This window comes from Mugil cephalus, chromosome 2 (genome assembly GCF_022458985.1).
Source record: "Mugil cephalus isolate CIBA_MC_2020 chromosome 2, CIBA_Mcephalus_1.1, whole genome shotgun sequence".
NCBI lineage: Eukaryota > Metazoa > Chordata > Actinopteri > Mugiliformes > Mugilidae > Mugil > Mugil cephalus.
This window is the reverse complement of record NC_061771.1, coordinates 29,610,224-29,627,023: the sequence shown is the minus strand read 5'-3', so window position 1 is coordinate 29,627,023 and position 16,800 is coordinate 29,610,224. Positions and strand designations below refer to the sequence as shown.

The following is a 16,800-nucleotide window of genomic DNA, read 5'->3' as shown; positions in this document are numbered from 1 at the left end:
ATGAATTAATTTAAGCAACAAAAAATCTGAGGAGCCAGTTGGGAGCTGAAAGAGACGACTCTTTTCAGTGAGTTGAACCAAAAGAACCAGCTCTCAAGAAACAACTGGAATTCCCATCACTAGAGCCAAAAGTCAGTTCATCCTCACTGTCTCTGCAGCTCAGAGAGAGAGAGAGAGAGGGAAGGGTCAAGTGAGCTGCAGCCTGAATATGATAAAGTCATTTTAAAGACATATATATATATTTTATTATACCTTTATTTTATTTTAATAGGTATTTGGTGTTGCTCTAGGTCAGAGACCAGTGACCACGTTCCATGGAGTACTGTTCCAAAGGCTCCGTAGTAAATGGTGAGAGTTATTAAAATTATGTTTACACAGACTTTCAAAATCAGTGTATATGACAATGTTGCTATCAATTTCTCAAATATATACCTAACGCTCTTATGCACAGTGTGATAAAATGTCAAGAATACACATATTGTCCAATTTACTGGATCTACGTTTTTAGCTCAGCAAATCTTACTAGTGGGTGTGGTTAATCAGTATAAAACCTTTCAATGAACACTTTTCTAAATAACTCTTTCAGTGTCTTTGTATGTGATAATTCTCGTTTTCAGATAAGTGTAGAATTTAAGCGCATTACCACCGTACCACTGCAATCCACACAGCTAGATGTGACAGACTTCTGAAGGTTTTTGAAAAGAGAGGAGAACAAATGATTTGATTGAGGAAAAATGATTCTAACCAACTGATTTGCTTTGCTCACCTTTCTTGTCTTAGGATGATGATATAGATGTAGGACGGCAGTTTCATTCAATTTGGTGTCTTTTGTGACTGTACAGTCTGTAGGCTGATGATGAAGCCTTCCAAGGATCCACTGAGGACACCACAGTAGGAATACACACTCACTAGCCACTTTGCTAGTAAAGGTTGGACCCCCTTTTACCTTCAGATCTGCCTTAATTCTTGGTGTCATACTTTCAACAAGGTGTTGGAAACATTCCTCAGAGGTTTTGGTCCATATTGACATGATAGTATCACACAGTTGCTGCAGATTTGTCCTCTGCACATCTATGATGAGAATCTCCCGTTCCATCACATCCCAAAGGTGATGGTCTATTGGATTGAGATCTGGTGACTGTGGAGGCCATTGGAGTACAGTGAACTCATTGTCATGTTCCAGAAACCAGTTTGAGATGATATGAGCTTTGTGACATAGTGCATTATCCTGCTGGAAGTAGCCGTCAGAAGATGGTCCACTGTGGTCATAAAGGGATGGACATGGTCAGCAACAATACTCAGGTAGGCTGTGGCATTTAAACCATGCTCAGTTTGTACTAAGGAGAAAATATCCCCCCACACCATCACAACACCACCACCAGCCTGAACCGTTGATACAAGGCAGGATGGATCCAAGCTTTCATGGTGTTTAAATTCTGACCCTGCCAAATAACATAAATAATGGTGTTGCACAACCACAAACATACATCCCACAAGCGCAATTCTCTCATGCACATATTTACTTTATTTCCACACTGCCATAAGGAAGTCCTTCAGAATCATTCCTAAAAAAAAGTGAAAATCTCTTCAGTATTTAATTTCAATCTTTTTACACCATGCGTTACATTTAAACCACTTTCTCTTAATGTCATCCAGCAAATGTATATCATCCAAATCCAGAGATGTCCTTATCATCATCACCATTGAAAGTTGTTTCCAGTGAAACCACTTCTCACAATAAGTTAGGGATATTGTGAGAGACTCAGTGGATTTCATATATACAGTGTTTGTTTTACTCCAGAGATTTTTGGGATGGGGAGGCAACTGTATTGGGGTGACAGACACACCTCATTTTGTGTTTTCCACGTAATGGTCTCACTGTGTACAGGGTGCCTTACGTATTGGGGCCAATACCAAAAAACTAAAAGACAACCCTTTTCAATGTAGCATCAATTTCAACATTCTGTGATTCATTCCAAGTTCATCATTCAAACAGTCATGAACACACGACATCACTTAACGGACGAGCAGCGCCACCTGGCCATAGCGTGCCTTCGGGTCAGTGGCAGGCAGTTGCTCGTGTCAGGTCACCGTGCACAGAAAGGATGGTCATCAGCGTTGCTGGAGAAGGCGAGGTGAGCGATACGCCGAGGTCAAAATGGTTCCCAGGGTTCGCTTTGGTGGAGGAGGTGCAACAGTCTGGGCAGGCATCACCAGTCAGCGCAAAACAGATTTGGTTATTGCAGATGGCTCAGTCACTGCACGTTCTTACCTCAGAGACATCATAGAACCCATCATCGTCCCCCAATTGCACCAGCACACCCCCAACTTTCTGTTCATGGATGATAATGCTCATCCACATCGGACCAAAATTGTCACAGCTCGACTTCAGGAAGTCAGAGTGCTTCATGTGGTATCACCAGCAATGTCCCCTGACCTGAACCCCACAGAGCACGTCTGGGACCAGCTGAAGCAGAGATTGGATGATAGTACCCCACCCCTATGTGACCTGGGAGAACGGCGTGTAGCACTTGTGGAAGGATGGAACGCATTGCCTCAGAACAACATCATGACGCTAGTGAGGAGCATGCGACGGTGCTGTCAAGCTCATTCATTGCGGCAAATGGTGGAAACACCTGCTACTGACATTGTAAATTTTTGTTATTTGGGGCTATCCTTGTTATTGTCTGCATTTTTGGGGTAATACATATTAAACTAATGAAAATGGTGTTTCTTCTCATTCATTATTAGTAATATCAAAAGGATACTAATTTCATTAAAATTCAGACCAAATAGGAAAAGCACTCATGTAAATAACAATATCCCTAACTTATTGTGAGTAATGTACTTGTCATCTCACTTCACAGCAAAAATAATTCATATCTAAATCAAGTTTCAAGTAATAAGTCACTTCACAAACTGTTGACACAGCTGCTTAAGAGCGACTTGACTGATGTGTGAATGGTTTGGAAGTTGGTGGCTGCTATAAACGCAGCTGGCCACTAGATGTCACTGGAAGCTTCAAATCTTTTTTGGGTAGAATCAGGAAGAAGCCCCAGAAGCTTCATGAGGCTTCATCCACCCATCTCTAGTTGAAAATAATGTTGTTCTCCACAGTCTCATTTATTTAGAAAATTTTATTTTAGTAATTGTGGTTGTTGGTTTGGCCGCATTCATTTGTTTTAGTAGATTCATGTACAGAAATAGCTTAATGTTATGTAGGATGGACAGCGTGAGACGCACTTTAACAATTTAAGTTGATGTAACGAGATACTACAAATACTTTATATCAAAAAAACATTGGTTTAAAAGGTGCTAACTGAAAACACTAAAATTGAAAAAAAAATTATGTCAATTTGCATAGGGTGAACTGAACATACTATACATACAGAAGTCATGTCAGTTTAACATCCGTTAGTTTCATGAACATGAAATGAAGGAAACAGTATAAATCTATGTAAAAATGTTATTCGGACAAATAAAACTTGAGTATACTGAACACAAAGAATTTTGGGTAAACATAACTTTAATATGTGCAACTGATGTACATATTTTTTCATGTAAATTTAAGACTTTTCCCCCTATATGGGTTTATTGTACCAGGCTACACTCAGGCAGGAACACTGGATGATGTTCCTCAACGTGTCAGAGTCATAAACCTTGTGTGTCACGACCAGACAAGGACTCTGGATGCAGATGCAAGGGTTTAGTTTTTCTCAATAACGGTCTTTATTAAGAAATCTCAGGTTCAAAAATCCAAGACAATGAATACAAAGCAGGCTCTGAAAAAAAAACAGCCTCTGAAATACTTCTTTCAAGAAAAGACAAAACTAAAAATCACTCCACTGAAGGAGGAAAACACAAAAGACCAAAGTCATAAACAAAGGAAAATCACTATGGTAAAAACTTACAAACAAAAAACTCTCTTCGGAGGAAACAGAACAAAACCCAAATAACAATCATGGTCAAGGCGGTGGTGAACGCACTACGACAAAGACAAACACTCTGGCACAAAACGAAGTGAGATGCAGACTATTTGAACACATGCAGGTAATGGGGAACAGGTGGAAGTAATCGGGAATCAGGGAAGAAAATCAGACCGGTGACACACAAGGAAGGGCAAGTGACCTGAAACGAGAGGAGAGTTACTCTTCAAAATAAAACAGGAAGTGATGAGACAAAACATGGAGAGAGGACAAAAGCCCAACTTAACCTCACCACGATGTGACCGAGTTTGGTTCTCACACACTAACCACATATGAATCTCTCTCCCACACATTCAAGTGTCAGTGTCCATAGTCAGATCATTGTCTTGTCCTCAGTCGTCCTCTTTGATCACTCTTTCTTCTTCCCTTTCTCTTTTCTTTCGTGAATCTTTTTTTTTTTTTTAAATGTTGTAGGGGAATTAAATTATTAAACATTTAAGTCTAATAACTGCACTCGTCAAAAGGGGGCACCACTTACAAATGTAAAGTACACTAAGAATGAATCAAAATTAAAGACTTAGATTTGTTTAAGGTTTGTTTAGTCTTATCACACGTATCAACTGCTCAAATATGAAGGTGAAAAGTGGATGTTGATGATGAAATAGAAAAAAAAAAAGTCTACAAAAATATCAATGTGTGACTGTCTTGACAGTTCAAATAAAACCTAAACATGCCGACAGGTGGAAACAAAAACTTTGAATTAAAACTAAAAAGTATTGCGGAGAATAAAAGACGAACTATACAGAACGGGGACAAAGAGAAAAGCGACTGAGAACAACTTGAGACTGACCAGGCTCTTATAAACCCTTCTCTCCAGGGTGTGTCTTTGATACAAAACTCTTCTTTGCGCCTTTCATTTCAAGAGCAGAGTTGTTGATTCGTTGATGAACTCCTGAAATGATCGTCTACAATATAGTAGCACATTGTCCATTTTATGACAAACTGGACAAACTTCATGGAAACTTCAGATGGAGACACAGGTTTGTGTTGTGTTCATTTCCTGCATTTGTTCTTCACTGTGCTGTACAGTGCAGACACATCCTTCTCAGCTTCACGTCCTATTCTGAAATGGGTAAACATACATTTTAAAAACTAACAGCAGTAAAACCACAATAATAAGGCAGTTTAATAAGAACAGATTTAACATGGTGTGACATCATGAGAGGTACTCTGAGCGAGACGAGTGGAGGCAGTGCAAAAACTGAAAAAAAAAAACAGGCAAAACAAGGTCCAAAAGGGCAAACAAGCTTTATTGCGGCGAAGAAAAAGTCCACTACCACTCAACTGAAAGTGTCCCACAGGAATTAGGAGGTCCTCTAAGTCCTTCCACCTCAACATAATCTTCCTCCACAAATGCTTCCTCTTTTAACTCACTCCCCTGTTTGCAGTCTCCTCGCCGTCCGTTCTCCTCCAGCTCCTCCCACACCAGCAAAAAGCCCTCTTCTGTCCTCAGCTCCTCTATTTTCTTCCCAGCTCTCTCTTAATTATGGGACCTGAGCAGCTCCACCTGGGAGGGGAGTGAGGCCTGCTGGGAAGTGTAGTAGGGGCAGCCATTTTGTGAGGCTGAGGCCAGCTTTGTAGAGGAATGTAGCGGCCCTCTACCACCTGCCCCCTGGTGATGCTACAATGGTTACCTCCATCCACCAGTCAAGTTACACATCATACATGTAGCGCAGACTTTGAGGGAATTTAGTAAAAAGGTAAAAGACTCACCCTGAAGCAGTAAACTGGATAGCTGTGTACACTACATCATCTCCCTCCTTCACTCTCTTCTTCTTCTGTTTGTTGTGTTGAGCTAGCGTGATGTTGGAGTAGAGAGGATCTTCTTGGTTCTTAGAGACACTTACGGTGGCGTAACAAACTTCGTCCTGCTGCTCTGCTGATATTCTCTGTGTTGTAGCTGCAGGGTTGTCATTTTCTGGACCCACACTTGACTGAAGGGCAAATATTTCCTCAGTAAGAGAACTTTAACTAGTTAGAAAATGGACAATAACTGCAACACACAAGATAACAATATAGTATAAAAGCTGAACGACTAAAGATGGACATCTGCCTTAGCCACCCAACCTTTATAAACAAAAAACTTGTTGATTTATCCTGTTAATGTCCCTCTCTCATTTATGACAGAGAATAAGTGACTGAAGTGAATACATGGCTCTAGGTTCATCAAATGAAAACCAATTAGGATGAAAAAATAGTGGGGGGCAGGAACACAAGTTTCCAAATGTTCTCATTTGTTTTCAGACTAAAGTGGAACTCTTTGTCCTTACCTCTGCTTTGTTGTTTGATCTTTGTCTTGACCCTGAGGTTTGTTTCCAGGATCTCTTTCTTCTGCAGAGAAGCAGAATGAACAAACAGAAGGATCCTAAGAAATCACTAAACAACTGAGTTTGAGATGCATTATTGATGAACCAGTGAAAATGAACTGCTCACCTAATCAGCAGGAAGACAGACAGGAAAATGATGACCAGGAAAAAAACTGTTAATATCCCAGCTACTGCTGATTTCACTGAGCCTGCGTTAAAATGGAAACCCAGCAAAATAATTACTATCTATCTATCTATCTATCTATCTATCTATCTATCTATCTATCTATCTATCTATCTATCTATCTATCTATCTATCTATCTATCTATCTATCTATCTATCTATCTAGTTAATTGTGTTATTTATCCTTATTATCGTATCATCTCCATAACGCTTAGTAATACCTGTCTTCTTGTTTGTATCCTTATCATGTTTCCGTGTTTTATTTATTTTTACATGCCTTGACTACTCTGTACAACACATATGCTGACAATCTGGAGACTCCAATCCAGTGTTACTGTGGTGAATTTGGTGTAAGAACCAGCTCACACCACGTTTTTAAAAGTTTGTTCTCCTATTGTTGCTGTGCCTCCTTGAATTTCAGTAACATTTCATTGTCCCCTGTTGCCAAAGTCTCTTCCTGTGTTTATGCCATGAAGACTTGGATGATGATGCTCCAACTTTCTAACAAGGATGCACTTGTTAGAAGGCACTTATACACTCGAAATAGGAAGTGGAACTAATGCCCTATTCATACAGGATCATTTTTATCTGGGGACCTCTTGTAATTTGTAAAAATTGTGGAGGTCTATGTCTGAAATCTGTAATGTAAAAATTACACTGCAAACTACCTGCCCTGTTTCTCCTAACACAGAGGTCCTTTAATAAAACTAATGCCTCTTGTCACCTAGCAATTATGAAGACTGTGCTATAAATCAAAGACAGCTGTTAGGGTGAAAAGATGAGATGTCGCTGACCCAAAGGGTGAACTCCACATCTAAAACCACTGTACTCTGATGGAAAACAGTGGATGTGAGTTTGTATAATGTAGTTTTCAGACATAAAATGTTCACAGCTTCAAGTCATTAATGGCCTTTAAACTGATGATGGAGAGATAAATGAACTACAGGATGAGTCTGACCTACCTGTGACACCAACCAGGTGTAAGGTGGAGTTATGACGTCCTCTTCTGTTCTGGGCTTCACAGTAATAACTCCCACTGTGTTCAGGTCTGAAGTCAGTGATGGTGAAGATCTGTCCTGAAGCTTTTGGTGAGTCTTCATTCTCCTTGTACCAGGTGTAGTTAGCTGCTGGGTTAGCATCACTGCTACAGGTCAGAGTCACTGAACTACCCTCCACTATCTCACCAGATGGACTCACTGACACAGAGGTAAGCTTTGGAGGATCTGGAGGAGAATTAAAACAAGTCTGATTTTAGGTAAAATTAGATCAGTTCTTCAAGGAGCAGAAACAACACAACTATAAACAGGATATGTTGCACAAAACCATCCCAGACAGATTCAGACCTTTCATTAACATCTGTCCTGGGTAATCCAAACACTAGTGTCCAGCTTAAAGTACTTGTCTCCACATGTGTCCCCAGCCAACACTCGGTATCTGATCTCATAATAATAATCAATGATGGGTTTATTATTTCCTGTCATTTGATCATTCGGGCAAAATATTATAATTTTATAACAGCTGTTAGTTACAGTGGATCTCTATTGTTGTATCAGAACCACAGACACTAGTTTGTTTGTCATGACTTTGATATTTTGGAACAAGTAGTTAAGTCTCTCTCTCACCAAAGGAAAACAACCTGATGTGTCATTTATTTATTAATCTGTAGCTTATCTGCAAAAACTAATTAAATCTATTAAGTGTTAGAATTAGACATTTGTGATTATAGAAGAAATACACAACTTAAATCTACATGTCTACTTATACATCAACATCACACTTCTTTTTGAAAGACATAATTACTTCTTTTTCAGTTGTTTTTTTATTATTTACTTTGGTAGCAGCTCTAATTACTAATGAACAAACACCACTTAAGGCTATCATCATCTATAATAGCAGTCGTGTGTTATTTCCTGAATGAGGCAACATTCTGCTCATGGAACAGCTCCACTGCTGAGTAGTGACACTAAATGTGGACTCAGGTCAAATTACTCTGATGTGTCCTCAGTGTTGTGGTGAGTTCACACGTGTACTTTAAGCTGGTCACTGGAGATCAGTCTGAACAGAGCCATAGTTTAGAAAGTTAGCAGGCTAAGATTTACAATATTTTGGAATGTTTCCAACAAAGTGATTAATTAAATTAATACTCACAACTGGACATCTATGAACAGAGATGAAGACTTTGAATATCCGTATTGATTCTCAGACTTGCAAGTAGTAGTTTCCACTGTTGTTAGAGCTGATAGAAATGAAAGCATGCACACCATCTGATCCTTGACTCAGTGTTTGGTTCTCCTTGTACCAGGTGTAGTTAGCTGCTGGGTTAGCATCACTGCTACAGGTCAGAGTCACTGAACTACCCTCCACTATCTCACCAGATGGACTCACTGATACAGAGGGAAGCTTTGGACGATCTGGAGGAGAATATAGAGAGAAACTACTCAGTCATTTTTAACTGTACTGAAACATCACAGTCTGAACTCCAATTGTACCACCTTCAATTTTTAAGTCCAGCTGACAACAGATCTGCTGATGTTTACTTACACTGGACGTCTATGAATACAGACACAGACTGTTGATCCTCAGACTTGCAGTAGTAATCCCTCTGTCCTCAGAGCTGATGGAGGTGAAATGATAAATACCTCCTGGTCCCAGAGGAAGTGGTTGGTTACCTTTGTACCAGGTGTATTTAGCTGCTGGCTTAGCATCATTCCTACAGGTCAGAGTCACTGAACTACCCTCCACTATCTCACCAGATGGACTCACTGATACAGGTGAAAACTTTGAAGGGCCTGGAGATAGATGGAGATTATTATGTTGTTGCAACGTGAAGTTTCTGAAGCTGAGGAACATCATTAAAATGGAACTGAAACATTTAAAGCAAACATGATATTAATCTTGACAGTTTACATTGTGCAGTTTGTGCAAGTTTACTTCCTTTACAGAAATATATCAAGATCAGCGTCTGAAGTAAAACACCCAAAATAACTGTCCCCGTATGATACAGTGTCTAGTAGAAGGTATGACAGCCAGAGTGAAGTAAACTCACAGACTGAAGGAGAGCGGTAATCCTCATGTCCACTGAAAGCACAGAGACAGTGTCTCCAGGAGAAAAAATGTCTGTCAAAGTAGAAGTTTGCTGGTCCTGATTCTCTGTTGGTTCTTGAACCAACGTAAAGACAACCAGCTGGACTGCAGCTGCTGAGACACTTTAGCTCTGCCTCAGTTTGAGACTGATGGACTGATATTATTCTGGTCACCTGCACCTGCAGAGCTGCACATGACAACACAACAGTAATGTCACATCTGTTTTAAATACTCAATGCACAGATACATCCACCTACACAGTTTTGAGTTCATCAGTACCTGTGACAGTCAGAGTTGTTCCAGGTAAAACACTTCTCCATTCAAACCGTGGTGTCTTGAATTTGAAGTTATACTCAGATGAATCACTCTCTCTCAGGTTAGTGATTCTCAGAGTGGGTCTTCTTGTCTCTGGTTCAAGGACCTGAACACGACCTGAATACTGGGAGTCTTTACTCAGGTCCTCAGGCTTGAGGGATTCATCCACTGACGACTACGATCACGACTGAACCAGAACTTTGACTCAACAGAATAATAATAATGACTGTATATGCAGGAAATGTCCACTGATGAACCTTTGATGGCACAGATGCTTCTGTCAGTGTAAGTCACTTTGTTACAGGTTTGACCATAAAAACCTGGAACGGAAAAAACAAAAACTGAAGTGAATCCGTGTGTTTTTAATAATAACAGGACATTAACAATCACACATTTAAAAACTATGCACAGTTAAAGTACAATACGTCTTTACTAAACTAATGTTCTACCAAAATAAACTCACATGTTAAAGGAGAGTGAAACTCCTCGTATCCCTTTAAGGCACATGAATAGCTGTCTCCATAGTTGTATGAAACTGCATAACTTCCAGACGTTTCTCTGATCTCCTGGATTCCATTTTTGTACCAGAGGTAAGAAAGATCAAATGGACGACAACTGTTGAAAGTGACGATGCAGTCCAGCTTTTGCTCATTGGCCCTTTTCTTGACCTGGATGTCCTGAATATCTGGATTAATGAACAAAGAACTGAAATAACCTTTATGACTAAATTGTCAATCATACTTTCACGCACTGAGAAAACTGAAAAAAGGGACATCCACTTTTTTGAAAATAACACAATTTCGTCTTCATTCAAAGTGTAAATGAGAAGCACACGAATATATATTAAAAATAATGTTAATCATATTCATCAGTACCTGTGACAGTCAGAGTTGTTCCAGGTAAAACACTTCTCCATTCAAACCGTCGTGTCTTGAATTTGAAGTGATACTCAGATGAATCACTCTCTGTCAGGTTAGTGATTCTCAGAGTGGATCTTTCCTGTCTCTGGTTCAAGGGCCTGAACACGACCTGAATACTGGGAGTCTTTACTCAGGTCCTCAGGCTGTGAGGGATTCATCCTCTGACGACTACGATCAGGACGGAACCAGAACTTGACTCAACAGAATAATAATAATGACTGTATGTGGAGGAAATGTCCACTGATGAACCTTTTATGGCACAGATGCTTCTGTCAGTGTAAGTCACTTTGTTACAGGTTTGACGAAGGACACCTGAAAAAAAGAAGAAGAAAATGTTTTAAAGAACACAACTACAAGAGGATTTATTCTGCAGCACTACAGAGGAGGTGGTGGTGTGTTAGACCATAAATGTCCTGCAGAGATCAAAGAAGAGAAGAGGAAGAGGAAGTGTGGTTTTCTGAAACATAGACACTGATGGTTGGTTCAGAGATGACACTGAGTTAGTGGAAGACTGAAGTAAACTCACATTGTGGAGGAGAGGGAAACTTCTCAGATCCTTTAACAGCACAGGAAACACTGTCTCCCCAATCAAAGAATTGTTGAATTGAATAAGTGTCTTTGTTCATGTTCACTCCATTCTTGTACCAGACGTAGGAACGAGCAGATAGACGACTACTGCTCTGACACTTCACCTCTGCCCAGCTTGATCCTGAATATGTTTTAACCTCTACACAGTGAACTGAAGTGAACAGAGAAATATCATTTTAACTGTTGTCACCCATTAAATAAACACATCATCAATAGTTTCAGTAACAGTAATGACAAAGTTTTTACATTTGACATACAGTGGGGAAATAAGTATTTGATCCCCTGCTGAATTTGTAAGTTTGCCCACTTCCATAGAAATGATCAGACTCTGGTTTTTATGGTTGTTTACTGGTTACAGGTATAGACAGAATATCAATCGAAAATGCATAAAAAAACACACAATCTAAAAGTTATAAATTGTTATGTATTTATTAAGGGAAATAAGTATTTGATCCCCAACAATTCACTTAGAATTCAGGCTCCTACAGATTGGCTGGTGCGCATGTGGCACACAGCTGTGCTCAGTCAACTAATTACCAATACTCCTGATCTTAACTCGTCATGTATATAAAGCACACCTGCTCTAAGAATCAGTTTCTTACATTCCAACTTCTACAGCACCATGGGCAAGACCAAAGAGCTGTCAAAAGATGTCAGGGACAAGATTGTAGACCTGCACAAGGCTGGTATAGGTTACAAAACCATCAGCAAAAGGCTTGGTGAGAAGGTGACAACTATTGGTGCCATTATTCGCAAGTGGAAGACCCATAAAAGGACCATCAACTGTCCTCGGTCTGGGGCTCCCGGGAAAATCTCCCCCTCATGGAGTGAGGATGATGATGAGAAAGGTGAGGGAGCACCTAAAACAACACGGCAGGAGCTTGTTAATGATCTGGAAGCAGTTGGGACCTCCGTCACCAAGAAAACAGTTGGCAACACACTGCGCCGTTGTGGATTGAACTCTTGTAGTGCCCGCAAGGTCCCCCTGCTCAAGAAGGCACAATGTACAGGCCCGCCTTAAGTTTGCCAGTGACATCTAAATGACTCAGAGAAGGCTTGGGAGAAAGTGCTTGTGTCTGACGAAACCAAAGTTGAGCTATTTGGCATTAACTCGACCCGCCGTGTTTGGAGGATGAAAAAACGTGAGTATGACCAAAGAACACCATACCCACGGTTAAGCATGGAGGTGGAAACATCATGTTTTGGGCTGTTTTCAGCAAAGGGTACAGGGCAACTTCACCGCATTATGGGCCAATGAATGCAGCCATGTACTTACATCTTGGACAAAAACCTTCTTTCCTCAGCAAGAAAAACTGAAGATGCCTCGTGGGTGGGTTTCCAACATGACAATGACCCAAAACATACTGCCAGGACAACAAAGGAGTGCTCAAGAAGAAGCATATTAAGGTCATGGAGTGGCCTAGTCAGTCTCCAGACCTTAACCCGATCGAAAACCTGTGGAGGGAGCTGAAGCTCCGAGTTTCCAAGAGGCAGCCAAGAAACTTGAAGGATTTAGAGACTGTCCTGTAAAGATGAATGGGCCAAAATCCCTCCTGCGCTGTTGTCAAACCTGGTGACCAACTACAAGAAACGTCTCATCGCTGTGCTTGCCAACAAAGGTTTCTCTACAAAGTACTGACTTGTGTTGTGCTTGGGGATCAAATACTTATTTCCCTTAATAAAATACCATAACAATTTATAACTTTTAGATTTGTGTTTTTTTGTGCATTTTCGACTGAAATTCTGTCTATACCCATAACCAGTAAACAACCATAAAAACCAGAGTCTGATCATTTTCTATGGAAGTGGGCAAACTTACAAATTCAGCAGGGGATCAAATACTTATTTCCCCCACTGTATGTGGAGGAGAAGTTCTTACCTGAGACAGTCAGAGTGACTCCAGGTGAACCAGTAAAACGTCCACGTTCTTGGTTTGTTATGAATCTGAACTTGTACTCAGCTGAATCGCTCTCTCTCAAGTCTGAGATTCTCAGAGTGCACTTCTTCCAAATGCAACTGTGAGTCACACGACCAGAATACTTTGAGTCTGTCGACAGATCATCAGGTTTAGACCCTGTGAACCAAAATGTTTTCTTCACAGTTGTAGAACGGCGCCCAACTTTATATGGGTATGTGAAGGAGCTGTTTATTTCCACTGTTGATCCTTTTACAGCACAGATCTGAGTAGAAGAGTAAGTCACTCTATAACCAGTCTGACCAAGTACCACTGGAACACAGAACATCAGAGACTAGATTTAGATTCATTGATTAAAGTCAGAAAAATAAACACTTTACTGGTAATGCATCTTAGAAAAATCACCATCAAAGGGGAAATGTATTAAACTAAAATGGTGTGATACAAGAACACAACAGTCTGCTCTGCTTGGGTGGAGTGGTGTGAATGGAAACTAATGACAAATGTGAAACACAGACGTGTGCAACACCTGTGGTGAGAAAACTCTTAACAGGAACACAGAGATCACAGATAGTAAAACAGACTCATTACAGAATGAGAAAGAACCACTGAACTATAAAACTATTGATTTTTTTCTAATTTGTTCTTTTTTTGTTTGTTTGTTCAAATGATGTTTGTAACCCATCTTGAAACTCATGTTGTAAGCGAACATGAAAGACTCTGATTGCAACAGAATGATACTTGTCAATACTTTTAAACAATGTTACACTGTCCCTTTAAGGGTTTGGGGCATTGTTGTGGTTGTTAGCAGGGTGAGGAGTTGGTGGTTAGTAAGTTCAGCAAAGACAGGAAGACACATTTTCACAAACACACAAACAAATGACACTGAGATAGTGGATCTTTCTAAGTACCTGGGAGTTCACCTAAACAAGAGTGGTCAGAGCAGACTCTACCTGCTAAGGAGACTTAGATTCCTTCAGAGTGCACGGAGCACTCCTGAGGACCGTCTATGACAAACACACACTGGACACTTTAATGTTTTATTACTTCTCTTTAGCTGCCGTCTTTAAACTGCTGCTGCATCACTGACTATTTCTCCACTCTGGGACAAATAGAGGGTTAATGTTTAACAATTAACACATTTCTACAACAATCAAAGTCAAGAATAAGAAGCTAGTCACTAGAAATGTGTCATTTTTACATGAAAACTAATCTGTGAGCTTATACGTTTTGTAAGAAAAAAGAATCAATCTACAGCTGTTAGATAAATGTAGTTGAGTAAAAAGTATAATATTCCTGCTCAGTACCTGACACAGAGAGAAGGAAGACAAAGAATCCCCTCGTCGCTGCAGTTAAACCCATCGCTGCTCCTCACGTCTGTCAAACAGCCGACAGATCACATACTTAAGTACAACAGTACGTCAGTTAGTGGCAGAATATATTTCCTGTGTAGAGACACCTTCTTCTGTCAGAGATCGTTCGGTTCAATATGTCTTCTTTCCTCTTATATTATTAATATGCATCAGCAAATGAATGGTTGTAAATCCTCAAGCTGAAATGAAGAAATTACTCTTATTTTTGGTTTTCATCAATAAACCTCCTAAAATGTGACTTATAGACTTGATCATTATAGACTTGAGTGTTACTCTCTGAGACATATTTGTTTAAACCTTTCTTTTTCTAAAGTTCTGCTGATACACTCAAGCTGTGCAACATCAGTAGTTCCTGGTAGATACATTCTAACAGTCAGTCTAAAAATATATTCAGAGAAAAAGGTGTTATTTTCTATGTTCCAGTCATTTCTCCTATGATGCTGCATCTTATAAGAAATCAGAAAGTGGTTGCTGTTGAAATTAGTTCTTCTAGGTTCAAAGTTTGTCTTCAAAACAAGAGACTTTCATCAAAATGTTGACCAGAGGCCATGAAATTCTCAGAGGTTTGATGACGACAGGAGAAAGAAAACTCTGAGGAAGAGAAGTGGGTGTTACCAAGTTGAACTAATCTCATCTTTGAGGACCAATGGGAGTGACTGATACAGTTGATTGACATATGGCTCAAAGTTCCCAAATGATTCCTGAAGGATCCACCGTCCACAGCTTGAAGGACTATCAAACGTCTGAAACTCAGTAAATATAAAACTAAGTGTATGAACACTTCAGTGTAGGTACCTTGGATGGATCACCAGTGATCATAATTCATTCTAAAAAGCTGTTTTTTTTGCATAGATATATCATTTTGATCAACAACATTAATCCACGTGCTATCTGACACATATTAATAAAGATACTCTGAGGCAGCTGAACCAGACTGAGTCTCTCCAGAGTTGGAGTCGAGGTTGTTGTTGGTCATTTGTGTCGAGGGCAGGGTCCACTGGATCCAACCATCTGGGTACCTCATTACCAGCCTGCTGCTTCCCAGCTCCACACCCTGAACAGGAGGACACACAACACCTGATCCAACTTTATGTAACCAGGTTGAAATGATATCTTTACTTTTACGTTTGAAATGTCACCAAATCCTGATGAGTATTGTTTCTTATATGTTTTAGGTGTGTTTTATTGCCTATATGTATGCCTGGATGTTGTATTCAGACCAGTGTTAATACCTGTACTGTCTCTTTAAAAAGTCGCAGCCTTGTGTCGTCATTACGGTGCGTCTCTCAGTTCGCTCCAGACCAGCTGAGAGGAGGTGTTGTATTATTTTTCTAGTCATTTTTGAACATTTATTTCGGTTTTTGGACAATGCAAACTTTATTTCATGCATGTATAAGTGTTGGGTTTTATGCTGCGAACATGCAGTTAATGAGTCAATTGAATATGAACTTTGTAAACTTACTTTTTGCAAGTTGAAGTAGACATATTCCACATGAAAGTCTACATGGTTTCCTGTATGTTTCTCTGCCCACAGGGGCTTGAGACTTGTGTGCTGTGTGGAGACTGCATGTCACAGAGCCGTAATGTGTTTTTCTGTTGATTTGTACAGATAAATCTTCTATCCTGCCTTCATTAAAGAGCAACCAGCAGCTGATTGTGGTCAGAGTCCTTTCTTCATTCCTCACAACATAGAACACAACGCAGAACTTATATGTGTTAATGGAGGCGCATCCAACCTGGTTTAAAGACAATGCACGCCCGTTACATGTACATAATATCTATGGAGATACAAGACAATACTGACGGCTGATGACAGTGAGCGATCACTCACCTGCAGGTTCTCCAGAGCTCTGGCAGCCATGTTGACATTCTTGGAGTTGACGAAGGTTTAGAAGAGTTCATGAAGAATTATGATGCTTTCAATCTCACCAAACCTGTCACCATGGAAACACAAAGCCTCTAATGTACAGGGAAGCTGAGTAGTACTGATGTGTAGGTCAGGTGAAGGTGATCACATGTATAATCCCACAATGTTCATCATTTCAGAAACAACAAACAAACATGGAGGTTTTGGGTGATACATACAACCATGTGTGTCTTTATTTACATCCTGTAATGAGAAATGATGT

At 40.0% G+C, this 16,800-nt stretch overlaps 1 protein-coding gene and 1 long non-coding RNA gene across 3 annotated transcripts in view; both read right to left on the bottom strand.

The window, feature by feature from the left end:
- The window catches only part of LOC125001639, a 73,587-nt gene that overhangs the window by 28,490 nt on the left and 28,297 nt on the right, over positions 1-16,800 (bottom strand). The window contains exon 5 of the mRNA XM_047577251.1: positions 10,339-10,560. Coding sequence (XP_047433207.1) covers positions 10,339-10,560 — 222 coding nt within the window. The remainder of the gene's footprint in view (positions 1-10,338; positions 10,561-16,800) is intronic.
- On the bottom strand, positions 3,712-7,594 carry LOC125002686. Of its 2 annotated transcripts, XR_007111811.1 has the most exons (5): positions 7,439-7,594; positions 6,420-6,501; positions 6,257-6,317; positions 5,700-5,920; positions 3,712-5,049 (listed from the first exon to the last, which is right to left on the bottom strand). It is a non-coding gene; the product is annotated as an uncharacterized LOC125002686 (long non-coding RNA). The 2 variants fall into 2 exon arrangements; XR_007111812.1 differs by lacking the exon at positions 6,420-6,501.